This window comes from Elephantulus edwardii, unplaced genomic scaffold (genome assembly GCF_000299155.1).
Source record: "Elephantulus edwardii isolate Elephantulus edwardi_28Jun2011 unplaced genomic scaffold, EleEdw1.0 scaffold00083, whole genome shotgun sequence".
Lineage (NCBI taxonomy): Eukaryota > Metazoa > Chordata > Mammalia > Macroscelidea > Macroscelididae > Elephantulus > Elephantulus edwardii.
In genome coordinates, this window is record NW_006399833.1 from 12,661,967 (window position 1) to 12,675,599 (window position 13,633).

The window sequence follows — 13,633 nt, forward strand, 5'->3', positions numbered from 1 at the left end:
CCTATGATTTATTTAACTGGTGGAAAACATCCTGGGGTAAATGGCTTATTCCACTTCTTAGACCCCTCACTGCCCTGATGCTTATCCTAACCCTAGGTCCCTGTATAATTAACAGAATACTCAATTAAAGAAAGGATAGGAACAATCCAGTTGAAAGAAAGAAAGAAAGTGCTCATGATTGAGCTAGGGTGCAGAAGAAGAGGGGAATGAGGGACTCCATTTTGTAACCAATATGTCATTTTAAAATGTATAAGCCTCTAGAGCAGTAACTGAAAGCAGTGGGGGAAGGGGGGAAAGAGCCCCCACCCAAACATCAGCCAATCCTGTATCGCCCTGTTTTCATGCCCTTCCTTTGAACCAGCCAATCCTGTATCGCCCTGTTTTCGCAGTCTTGCCCCTTTAAATAGGCAAGACAGCCCAGAATCGGGGCCTCGCCATTTTCCCTGCTCTATCAGCATGAGCGAGGCCCGGATTCGAATCTGAAATAAATTCCCTCTTGCCCTTGCATCGGTGTCGGCTCCTTGGTGACTTGGGAGGAAACTGGATTTAGGGCACAACATCGTCAGTGAAAGTTCCTGATTACTATTTGCTTCCTCCCCCCTTCCTTGTATAGATTTGATTGTTATTTGAACAAAGGAAAAGAAGAAACTGAATCCGTTCCCTACACAGCTTGACTGAAGACCTGTTGGTGAGAGAGTCCACTGGGTGATCTGTGAAGGGAGGAGAACAAATAGTGGGAGAGGATGGAGATTTAGGGGGACATGGGGCACGAACCTGGCAACATGGGAGGACATGCTAGAGAGATGAGGCAATGGAAGGAAGGAGACCAGAACTATGAGGGACAAGTCCCTTGCGATTCTGCTTTCAACTGTGGTGTTTTTGCCTTGTGAGTTGTTTGAGAGTCTTGTTTTCCTCAGTCCTTTCTCCCATCACCCACTCTTCCTAACTCAGATCTCTTTCTCTTAAGAAGAGACTCAGATCATAAGTAGACAATGGGCAGACTTTCCAGACGATGAGAAAGATGCTTTGTGTAGACAGTACATGATCTTAGAACAGGCAGAATATGCAAACTTTGTGTTTCTTTCTTCTGTGATCATGTTTAGCAGGACATTCCACTTCGTTCATTAGTACATTCACATCTGCTGTTGTTGTTGTGTGCTGTCGAGTCAGAACTGACCCATTGTTGACCCTCCAGTGGGTTTTCAAAGGCAGTTAAAGTTAATCACATGGGAGGAGAGTGCCCATCCTTCTCCCACAGAGCAGCTGCTCCATTCAAACCGCATGCCTTCGGGATTGCAAAGCAGCTTCTTAGCACTAGGCCACCAGAGCTCCCTACAAGTTACTTCTCGGGGTACCTAAAGTTCCCCACATGTAGCCATTGCACTGAAGACTTCTCCAGAATCTCACAAGGCCCAAGTTCTATTTATTTTTCCTAATTATGCTCAAATATTGGTGGGAGATTGAGGTGAAGGATGAAGGTAGGAGGTGGGATTTTAAATTTGGCATTTTCTTTCCATGATGTTTCAGACATTTTTTTCCTGCAATTTTGAAGAAAAGCATTCCAGTGACTAATGACATACCCTCACTAAAGAAAAGAGGGAAGCAAAATTATCAGAGTACACACAAGAAAGCAAATTAGAAAGTAGGCTCCACTAAAACTTGTGCCACTAACTTGTTTTGTGACCTTGTTGTTATTGTTATGTGCTGTTGAGTTGCCTACAACCCACAGGGACCCTATGTACAGCATCTCTGAAGCCTGCCCTGTCCTGAGCCAGTCTCACTGACTCTGACACACCCAACCCCATTGCCCCAGTTACTGTATCAATCCATCTCATCTGGGGTCTTCTCCACCCTTCCAAGCATGATGTCCTTCTCCAAGGACCTCTTCAGGCCTCAAGATTTATTCATTACAAAGAAGGTATGTTGTCATAGACTATGCATGAGCTTTTCTGGATGAAACTATATCTTAATCTTGAGAGCTTGTTGCAAATATGATTGATCCTCTGAAAGACGACAGCAATGTTACTATAAAATTAAGTGTTATAGCTAATGTGAGGATTTTATAAGCTTACAGGAAAACCGATGTGTTGTCTTAGAAACATTCAGCTTATCTAGTTTTCAAAGACAGCAGTGGTGCAGTGATAGAATTTTCACTTTCCATGTGAGATACCTGGGTTCAGATCCCAGCAAATGCACCTCAAGAGTGGCCACCGACTCAGCGGTCAGCAGAGGCTTGCATTTTGGTAGAGTTGGGGAATAGATTAATTTTTTAATTTAAAAATCTTCTCTATTGTTTATTGTATCACACATATGAATTACATTTGATGATTGAAAAAAAATGGACTTATATGGTGGCCTAATTTACCATTAGCTGCATTGCAATCCCGAAGGCACGTGGTTCCAGGCCACCAGCTGCTCCGTGGAAAAAAGATGGGCAGTCTCCTCCCATGTGATTAACTGCCTCTGAAAACCTGCAGGAGGCTCAGCTACAGGTTGGTTCTGACTCGATGGTACACAACAACAGCCCAACAACAACAACAACATACAAGCATAAGGAGTCCTAGAAGTATAGTGGTTAAGCTCTTGGCTTCTAAGTGAAAGAAAAGCCAGTAGTTTGAACATACCAGCGGCTCTGCAGAAGAAAGATATGGCAGTCTGCTTCTACAACCATAAATGTAACAGTCTTGAAACACCTGTGGGGCGATTCTGTATCCTGTCATTGTTGTTGGGTGCTATGTAGTCAGCTCCAACTCATGTGTCTCTAACATCACTGATAAACGACTCATAAATGTCATCTCCAGGTAGAGAGCGCTCACCTTTCTCCTTACCTTGGAGTAACTAGTAGATTCGAACCACCAGAGAACTGAGGACTTCGGTTTAGCAGCACCACGCTCTGTGCAGTCTGTATCACTAGAGCTCCCTAACTCAAAGCAATTCTATATACGACAGAATAAGACACTCCCTGCTTATTCGGTGCTGTCTTCACAAGTGCTGCTGTGCTTCGTCCCACTGTTGTAGTCACTGTGCGAGTGACCCCCTCTTTTTCACTGTCTACTTTACCAAGCATAATATTTTTCTCCTGTGCCATGCCCAAAGCGTGTGAGACCAAGTCTCGCCATCCTCACTTCTAAGGAGTACTCTGGTACTCCTCCTCACTTCTAAGGAATACTTCTTTCAAGATAGACTCGTGGCTCCTTGAACAGTCAATGGTATAAGCAATATTTGTTGCCAACACCACAGTTCAGAGTCATCAAATCTTCCTTATTCATTGTGTAACATTCATATGCATGTGACTTTAAAAACAAAGGAAGGAAGGAAGGGAGGGAGGGAGGGAAGGAAGGAAAACAACCCTTCAAACTCATTGCCATCAAGTCAGTCCTGAGGTTGTAAATAACAAGAGGAGGAGACAGTCCATTTTTCTCCCTCAGAGCTGCTGGTGGGTTTAGAAAACCAGAGACATGCAGCCTTTGAGTAGCACGACTCACTACTGACAATACTATGGTTTGGGTGAGGGAAAACCTTCGTCCTCTAAAAGACAGTGGAGTGTACTGGGGCTGGAAGGGGATTGTATACCAATGAAGGAATTTTACTTTTCAAAGAGAAGAGCGAACTGGGGGTAGGGGGAACAGTGGGCAGGGAGAAAAATGCAACAATGAATGAATGGAAAGCCAAAATCTCTGTAAACGTTCATTAAAATTAATAAAATAAAATAAATACATCTGTGCTCTAGAAAAAGAACTTTAAAGAGATCCTTGACAGCGTATTTTCCCAATGCACTATGTCTTTAATTTCACAAACGTTGATTGTGGATCCAAGTAAGATGATATTCTTGACAACTTCAATTTATTTCTCCATCTGTAGATGTCACAACTTTGCTTACTGAAAGTGAAGATGATTTGACACACTTAACTGTAGGAGACTGAAGACTGCAGCCTTCAATAGAAGTTACATCTTAATACCAAGAAAACAAAAATACCACTGGACCAGTAAGCAACATCATGATAGATGGAGGAAAAGACTGAAATTGTGAAGGATTTCATTTACCTTGGATTCACAATGAACATCCACGGAAGCAACAGCCAAGAAATCAGTGTTGCACTGGGAACATTTTCTGTCAAGAATTTCTTCAAAGCGCTTAAGATAAGGATGCTGGTTTAAAGACGAAAGTACACTTGATATTGTTGTTATTGTTGTTAAGTGCCATTGAGTCATAGATGACTCATAGTGACCCTGTGAATGAAAGACCTGAACACTTGTATAACTTTCATTGTTTCTCCAAGTTCATAGAGTTTCCAGAGGCAAGCTATTTTGGACGTGGATGCCACTCCTGCTTCCAAGCTCATTTTAATCAGGGAGCTCCACCAAACAGTGTCCACCATGGGTAACCAACATCGCATTTGGCACATTAGTGTCACAGTGTTCAAGTTCACAGCAACCATGAGTTACCTCTGTACAGCAAATGGACAGACCAGTGCTATGCCACTTAGAAGAATGTTTGACCAAAAACAATTAAAACCAGGCCTGAGGGTCACAGATTAAGATCACCCACCTTTAGCTTGGTAGCATCACTTTCTACCCACAAGGCCAACAGAGCTCTCTCTATGTTGTTAAGTGTGTTGAGTCATGGACGACTCATAATAACCCTATGAATAAAAGACCTGAACTCTTATATAACTTTCATCATTTCTCCAAGTTCATAGACGTAGATGCCAGTCCTTTAAAAAGGCACTTTATATAGGCCAAGATGTTTTCAAATGAATTTGAAAAGCGTGAAATGACTAAGGAAAACTGAAGAAGAATCTATGCCTTTGAGTGTTGGAGAAGAATACTGAATATCTCATAGACTGTCAGAAGAACAGACAGATGTTTCTTGGCAGAAGGGCAACCAGGGTGTACCTTAGAGGCAAGGATGCTGAAACTTCATTTCACAGACTTTGAAGGCATGTTGTGAGGAGGGGCCCATGCTTGGAAAAAGACTAATTCACAATGGGAGGAGACTGTCCATCTTTCTTCTGAGGAACCTCTGGTGGATCCAAGCCACCACATGTGGCCTTTGAATTATCAGTAGCAAGGATGAAAACCCAAACAACAATCAGATACTGATGTTATTCTAGCCTCACAATAACCATCAGTTGTTGTTGTTGTGATCTGCATTTTATAGAGAAAGAAACTGGGACAAATTTATCAAGTGGTTTACCCCATTTAGCCACTTAAAGTGACAAGACCTGGATTCCAACTGAGGTTCTTGACTCAAATACCTAAGACTTTTCATGGCACCACTGCCTCTTAAGGCAAAAGAAACATCAGTACATACAGTGGGTACCTGAAGGCATACCTTTCTTCTCTCATTACCATCTATTTACTCTATGTCTAAAGTGTACAAGGATGTCCGAACAACATCAGAAGCCCCAGAATGATAAAGAATGGCTTTTTGAGGAGAAAGCCTTTATTGTAGAATGCCACAAGCTTGGCATTTACAACATATTATTTAAAAAAATTCTAATTCCACTTTCTGTTTTGCTGAGTCTTACCTGATCAGTTGCTGCTTTTAGCACCTGCCGTTTACATGAGAACAATTGTAAGGCAGTTGCATCTGCCCTTATGTCTAAGATAGTGATAAAAGACAAGGGTGAGAGATACACATTGTCTGATCAGCATTAATAAAAAATGTGCTAACGTGGAGAGTATGGACAGAATACATGGATGCAATGTTTCCTTTTTGGATGAGGAAAATGTTATGGTTGGAAGACAATAGTTATGGTAACACAACATTGAGGATTTTATGTTTATGTTTGGCAATAAGATAGCTTTTGAAAAGAAATAGAATGAAGTTAATTTCTTTCTTCACAAAGTACATAAAAATTGACCCAAAACAGATCAAAGATCTGACTCTAAAGATGAAAAATAGAGAACTTTAAGCATAAAAATAAGAACTTTTTAAAAAAAACAATAAGGAAAATTATATTGCCTTGGATTAGACAATGGTTTCATAGTAATGTCAACAAAATAACAAAGGACAGGAGAAAAAGTAGATTAACTGAACTCGATTATCAAAATGAAAGATTTTTGTACTTCAAAAAATATCACCAAGAAAGTAAAACACAGAAATGGCAAATGCTTTGTTAAATGTCTACCTTCTACAACAAAAGGAAATGAAAAGGTAATAGAAATAAACAGAATGGGAGAAAATGCTTATAAATGACCTAAAAAAAAAAGGTCTAGTACAAAGAATATATGAAATCAACAATAAATACAACTTGATTTCAAAACTTGAATAGACATTTAACCAGAGAAACTATGCAAAATTAAAGCAATACATGAAAATATATTCAACATCAGTAGCAAGGATGGAAACCCAAACAACAATCAGATACAACTTTACACCCTCTAAAATATGCAAAGTGACAAGTGGTAACAAGGATGTGGAGAAATTGTAATCCTCATACACTGCTGGTTGTGTTGTTGTTGTCACATTCCTTCGAGTCACCTGCAACTCGTAGCGACCCTATGGACAACAGCCTTAAACCCTGTTCTGTCCTGTGCTAATCTGTCTCCTACACATCTACCCCCATTAACCCAGTGAGTGAATCAATCCATCTCATTGAGGGTCTTCCTCTCCTGCACTGTCCCTCCACCCTCCTAAGCATGACGTCCCTCTTCCAAGGACGGGTCCCTCTTCCAAGGACCAGTCCCTCTTTGCAACATGTTCAAAGTATGTCAGATGAAGCTTCAGAATCCTTGCCTCCAAGGAGAAGCCTAGTTTCACCTTCTCTAGGACGAACCTGTTTGTTTTCTTAGCAGTTCATGGTATATTCAATACTGTTCTCCAGCACCACAGCTCAAAGGCAACAATTCTGTTTCTATCATCCTTAGTCACTGTCCAGCTCTCTAACACACAGCAAGTGATAGCAAAGACCATGGCCTGTATCAGGCGCACCTTAGTCTCCAGACAGACATCATTGCACTTCAGTACTTTGGAGAGGTCTCTAACAGCAGACTTTCCCAATGGTAAAACAGAAAATTGTACAATCTTCTTAGAATACACTTTAGCATTTATTTAAAAACTAAAATATAGAACTGCAACTTGACCAAGTAATTAAACTCCAAGGTATATACCCAAGAGGAAAAAAGGACATATATCCTTGTAAAAATGTGGGCAAATATTCATGGCAACATTATTCATATTAAAAATATTCATAGAATTATTATTCATAATAGCTCAAATTGTACACAACCTAAATGTTCATCATGTAATGAATATATAAACAAAATGTTATCTCTTCATAAAATGGAATATTATTCTGTCATAAAAAGGAATGGAATATTTGATAAAACTTGGATGAATCTTGAAGATGTTATACTAAGTGAAAGAAGAGAATGTCAAAGGAGCACACATTGTAACATTTTGTTTTTCTAAATGTCTGATTATGAAAATCTATAGAACTAGAAAGGAGTTGCAACAAATAGTAATGGTGAATGAATTGGGCTTGACTGAGTATGGGTTTTATTTGGGGAATGACCAAAATGTGCTTGAATTAGATAATAGCTGCACAGTCTTGTGACTACACTCAAACCACGTTGTAGTCCATAAAAGGTAAGTTTTCTGTAATATGAATTATCTATCAGGCATATATTATTTTTAAAATGGTGGAATCGTAAGTTTGACAACCAAGTAGGAGAAATGTGTAAAACTGTTCTCTTTTTCCATAGTAGCTAGCAAAACCAGTTGTTGCAAGTATATAATAGAGTATGGAAAGGTACGGCTAAAAAAATGGTATTTCCCTTGTGAATTTACAAGGCCAGATAGGTCTAACCAAGCCACCACTTCCCACAGGTTAATTGGATTGGAAAGGCACAAGTAAATAGAAACAGAAAACAGAATCCCCTACAAGAGGTTAAAAATAAATAATAATTTTAAAAGCCCCAAATTCATTGCTATGAGCTGACTCATAGGCAACCCTCGAGTGGGTTTTCAGGAGGTTGTAAATCACGTGGTACAAGACTAGCCCATCTTTCTCCTGAGGAACCACTGGCGGATTAGAACTGCCAGAGAGGTGCAGTCTTCGGGCTAGCAGCACAATTCACTGCTATGCCACCAGAGCTCCCGTCCAAGAGGTAACGTATTTTCTTAAAGAGATTAGCCATGAAATGTCACTGTCATCCTGACCAGGCCACCTTACCTAACTGAAATTGATTGGAGACATTCCCACATGTTTGCATTATCTCTGGACTATTCCATCCTAGGGGGTACAATGCACAGCCTGAGCTTATCAGCAGACCTGAAAAGAAGAGCACATACATAGGTAGTACAAAAAAACCGCCAACATAATAAATGCTTCTATCATCCCAACATTTCTTTTAGATTACCTCAGCTCATAATTCTACTTCTTCCTTTCAACATGGACCCTTTCCTTTGTGATGCTAAATGTCTACATACTAACAACCCAATGGTATGTGTTCCCCTGCCATAGGCGGTGTTGTGTGGTAGATGGCAGAAGGGGTGACTCTATGAAAGGGCAGTGTTGGGAAAGGAGGCAGGTCAATGCACATTTTATTGCCAAAAGGTTTTGGACAATGGCCTGAAAGGCTAATTTGGCTGTTCGAACTAGATTTTTTTACTTTGGTCTGGGTACAAAGAAAACACAATGTAGAGAAAGTTAGTCTTTACAAAATTCTAGACTTTTTTGAGGAGTTGAGTGAAGGTTGCCTCTCAAATTTGTAGCTTGCGGTCAATTGTCTGATTGAAATCTACAGAAAGCGTATAATTTGAGTAGGCTTGTCTTGGTGAGCAGAGAATTATGCTCTTTCTTCCCTGAAAATCATTCTAGATTAATGCCAAACATTCTTCTCAGGTCTTGGCTTCTAATACTGTCCACCTAGCTCCTTGCCTTTATTCGCATTTTGCTTAGGTTGTTCCATGACTATAAGGAGACTTTTTGAGTCCTCGTTGCTGTTGTTGTGTACCGTCGAGTCGGAATCCATCCATATCTGACCCTCCAGCAGGTTTCCAGAGGCTTTTAATCACATGGGAGCAGATTGCCCATCCTTCTCCTGTGGGGCAGCTGGTGGGATTCAAACCACTTACCTTTGGGATTGCTGACCAGCTTCTTACCACTAGGCCACCAGAGCTCCCTAGTCTACCTACCAAAGCTACAAATTTAAGTCAGGTGGTTCATACTTACTTCAAAAGGAAACCACCTCGTCAACAGCTCTTGCAAATTGCTTAGAGTTTCATTTTTTAATTCTGTGGCAGCCCCAGTCCCATGTCACCTACGACAACAATGGATGGGGACAGATAGACACAATAATAATTGAATGCACTGACTGTCAGTAGTGGGTGATGATCATGGGCTGGCACGAAGATCTGAGGTGGGCCAGGTTCTTGTTTGTGGATACACTGAAGTGCTATGCTAATTAACAGCTAGAGAAGCAGATGGAAAGCAAACACAAACACTAGAGGGTAGAATCAAGGCTGTTATCAGGTTGAATCCAAGGCCAAGCTGACATTATGAGAAGACAGCAATTTGTTTAGGAGCCCAGCAAACTGACTGACAGGGGAAGAGAACAGGGGAGACAAATGGAACAAAGCAGACACACCATGATAAAAACTCTATACCGTCAGAGAGAGAGAGAGAGACAGACATCTGGTGGTTTCCCAATTCTATTGTAGGCCCCTTAAATTCGTTTAAATCGTCACCGCAAATGGCGACTATTGCCGTCCTGCACCTGTTTGTAAGCACGGTCGTCAATTTAAAAGTGTGCGGCAACATGTTAATAAACTCTCTTCCCTTCAAAGTATTCAGGTGAGCCTCTTGCTGCTTGAACATAAAAAGGCAAATTACAAAAACCCAATATTTGGGTGCTGTACCAAAGGTCACAGGAGGGTCGCCTGCCCCAAATGCAGATGCACAAACTAGCACATAGCATGAGGCTGTGACAGGGCAGGTGCTTGTTAAATAATAAATGAATGGCATATTTATAGCCTCCAGACTCTGGGGCTCAGCTGGATGGTGAAAGGCAGCCTGCTCCAGGGACTGCTGACCTCACCTTCACTTCTCTTTCCTCACGGAGGAAGATTCCATACACATTTTGAGAAGCTAATAATCCCACTTTGCCTTCAGATGAATCTTTCTGGAAGAACTCAAAGGAGTCTTGTAGCTTGCCAGCAACATGACAACCAGCTTTTCGTAACACAGAAAGGGACCACAGAAGAAGCCAAAGACTCTGAGGAATAGCAAGTTTAAAAAAGAAGGAAGTGGGGGGGGGATATAAAAAAGGATTTCAAGAGAACAGTTGGGAGAACTTCCTGCCAGTGAGGAAGGGCTCAGAAATGAAAAGAGTGATCACTCCTCAGTGCAATCCTCAAAGGGAAAAGGCATTGATTACCTGTGTTGAGCTCTGATGGCTTAGTGGTAAGGAGTTGCACTGCCAACCCCAAGGCATAGACTTCATATCCACCAGCTGCTCTGTGAGTAAAAGATTGGTAATCTCCATCTTTGCCATTTACTGCCTCTGAAAACGCACCAAAAGGTCAGGCTTTCAATTCTTTTTTTTTTATTTTATTTTATTAATTTTAATGAACATTTACAGAGATTTTGGATTTCCATTCATTCACTGTTGCACTATTTTCTCTAGCTCCCCCAGTTCATTCCTCTCTTTTTCCCCCCTCGAAAGTCTGTTTTAATTGTCCCACTGCCACCGTGCTTGTCAAAACCAAATCTGATTAATCTTCTTTGCCAAGGCTTTCAATTCTTAATTCACAACTTGTAGTCTTAAAGAGAGGTCCCTCAGAGGTCTCTTTCACAGAGGCCCCTCAGAGACCTCTTTGGGTTCTAGAATCTATGAAATGGAAAAGGAATAACACTCTGTTTTTAACATAGATAAGAGTACTGGTTATCCCAGTGTTTGGAAAAGGACATGTTTAGAAAGATGGAGGGTCAGTGAAAGAGAAGAAGACCAACAAGATAGATTGACATAGTGACTGTAACAATGAGCTTAAGTATATTAGTGATCATGAAGGTGACACAGGATAGGGTGAGGTTCATATCCATTTTCTTTCAGTGTTGGTTTGAGTCATACACGACTCAATGGCACTAAACAAGAAAAACATACATTCATCTTGATTGTCATTTGAGCTTTTTCTTTGTAGATGTTGTTGTTAAGTGCCATTGAGTCAAGTACTACTCATAGCCACTCTAAGAACAACAAATCTAAACCCTGTCCTAACCTGTGTCATCCTCATAATCCCAGACACATTTCAGCCCATTGCTGCATTTACTGTGTCAGTCTCCCTGATTGAGGGTCTTCCTCCCCTTCACCATCCCTATACCTTCCTGAATATGATGTCCCTTTCCAAGGAATAGTCTCTCCTAGAAACATGCCCAGAATATGTGAGACAAAGCTTCATCATCTTTACTTCCAAGGAGCTCTCTGGCTGCACCAACTCCAAGATGTATCTGTTTGTTCTTTTGGTAGTCCATGTGATATTTAGTACTCTTCTCAACACCACAACTCAAAGCATCAATTCTTTTTCTGTCATTTTTTATTCATTGTCCCACTCTCAGATACATAGAGAATCATGGAAAAGACATGGTTGAATCAGGTGCACCTTGGTCTTTAAACTGATATCATTGCTCCCTACCACTTTGGAGAAGTCCTTGACAGCAGATTTTCCCAACGCAACACATCTTCTGATTTCTTTACTTCTGGTACCTAGGGTATTGATCGTGGATCCAAGCAAGATGAAATTGACAACTTCAATCTTTCCTCCATCTTCCATCATGTTACCTATAGGTCCAATGGTTAGGATTTTGTTTTCTTGATTTTAAGATATAATCTATATTGAAGCCCATAATCTTTGATCTTCTGCAGCAAGTACTTCAAGTCCTCTTCACTTTCAGCAAGCACAGCTGTGTAATCTGCATAATACAGGTTGTTGATAAGTGTTCCCCCAATCCTGATGCCACATCCCTCTTCCTAAATTCCAGTTTCTCGAATGATTTTATCAACATCAAAACTGAACAGGTATGGAGAAAGGATAGAGCTGTGATGCTCACCAAAACCACAATGAGATACCATCTCATCCCAGCAGCAGTGGCAATGTTTAGCAGGGCAACAAGCAATAAATGTTGAAGAGGATGTGGAGAGATAGAAATTTTTATACACTGTTGGTGAGACTGTAAAATGATGCAACCACTCTGGAAGACAGTTTTGTGTTTCCTCAAAAAGTTGAACACAGAAACTCTGTATGACCCAGCTAATCCACAACTAGGAATACACCCCAAGGAAATTAGAACTGAGACACAAATGGAGATCTGTACGCCAATGTTCATAGCAGCGTTATTCACCATTGCAAGATCATGGCAACAGCCCAAATGTCCAACTACTACTGAAAGGATTGAGAAATTGTGGTGAAATCACACAATGGAATGATATGCAGCACTCAGGAGCAAAAATTTTGAAAAATACTATGTCACTTGGAAATTGAAAGAATTTGTTCAAATTTGTATTCAAATTTTATAAATAAACTAGTAGAGAGGAAAAAATACTAGAACTTGGAGGAGACTTGAAAGCATTATGCTGAGTGAACTAACTCATTCTCATAAGGACAAATACTGCATAAGACTATTATCGTAAAAATAGAAGGTTAATTAATAAAACATGTATAGGGACACAAGGGGGGAAGGAGTGGGAGAAAAGTGGTGAGAATGGGTAGGGGCAAAACCACAGGGTTGCACCTTTTGGTGGGTGGAGGGTGGGGGTGAAGGAAATAGTAGAGATCCAATGGGGACCTATAAAGATTGGGTAATGATTGGTAAGGTCCAATGGTGATTGATTTTATAAAAAATAATGCATGGGAATGATTGTATGAAACATAATATGAATGAAGAATAGTATGAAATACAATGTGTATGGACTTTGTGAGCAAACTAACTTATTTTTTTAAAAAAGTAAACTGGGGTAGGTATGGAGGAAAATGTGCAAGAATGAATGAATGAATGAGTAAAAAAATCCAACTTTTCATTTCACAATAAACAATTTAAAAAAAACAAACTATGAAATTTTCCTTTGTTCTGTTCACACAGCAACTTCTTGATCTAGATAAAAATTTCACACGAGCACAGTTAAATGTTCTGGGATTTCTGTTCTTCTCAATGTTAGCCACAATTTGTTGATCAACACAGTTAAATTACTTTTGCATAGTAAAAAAAACCCCAATAAACAGACATACATCCTTCTTGTATTCACTGATTTCAGCCAAGATCCTTTTGACTTCATCAATGATATATCCCTGGTGCCATGACCTCTATATATCCAGTTTTAACTTTTGACAGTTCTCTGTCAATGTACTGTTCTAGTTGTTTTTTAGATAATCTTCTGCAAGATTTTACTTGTATGTGGTATTAATGATATTCTATAATTCCCACATTCTGTTAGATCATCTTTCTTGGGAATGAAAACAGATATGATCTCTTCCAGTGAGCTAGTCATGTAGTGGTTTTCCAATTTTTCTGGCACAGACTGGTAAGCACATCCAGGGCTACAAATGTTAAAACATGTTAATTGGTATTGCATCAATTCCTGAGGCCTTGTTTTCTGTTAATATCTTCAACACAACTTGAACTTCCTTCAT

At 40.2% G+C, this 13,633-nt stretch overlaps 1 protein-coding gene across 1 annotated transcript in view; it reads right to left on the reverse strand.

Moving 5' to 3' along the window:
• The window catches only part of LHFPL1 (lipoma HMGIC fusion partner-like 1), a 74,777-nt gene that overhangs the window by 35,576 nt on the left and 25,568 nt on the right, over positions 1-13,633 (reverse strand). The window contains exon 3 of the mRNA XM_006889932.1: positions 8,181-8,279. Coding sequence (XP_006889994.1) covers positions 8,181-8,279 — 99 coding nt within the window. The remainder of the gene's footprint in view (positions 1-8,180; positions 8,280-13,633) is intronic.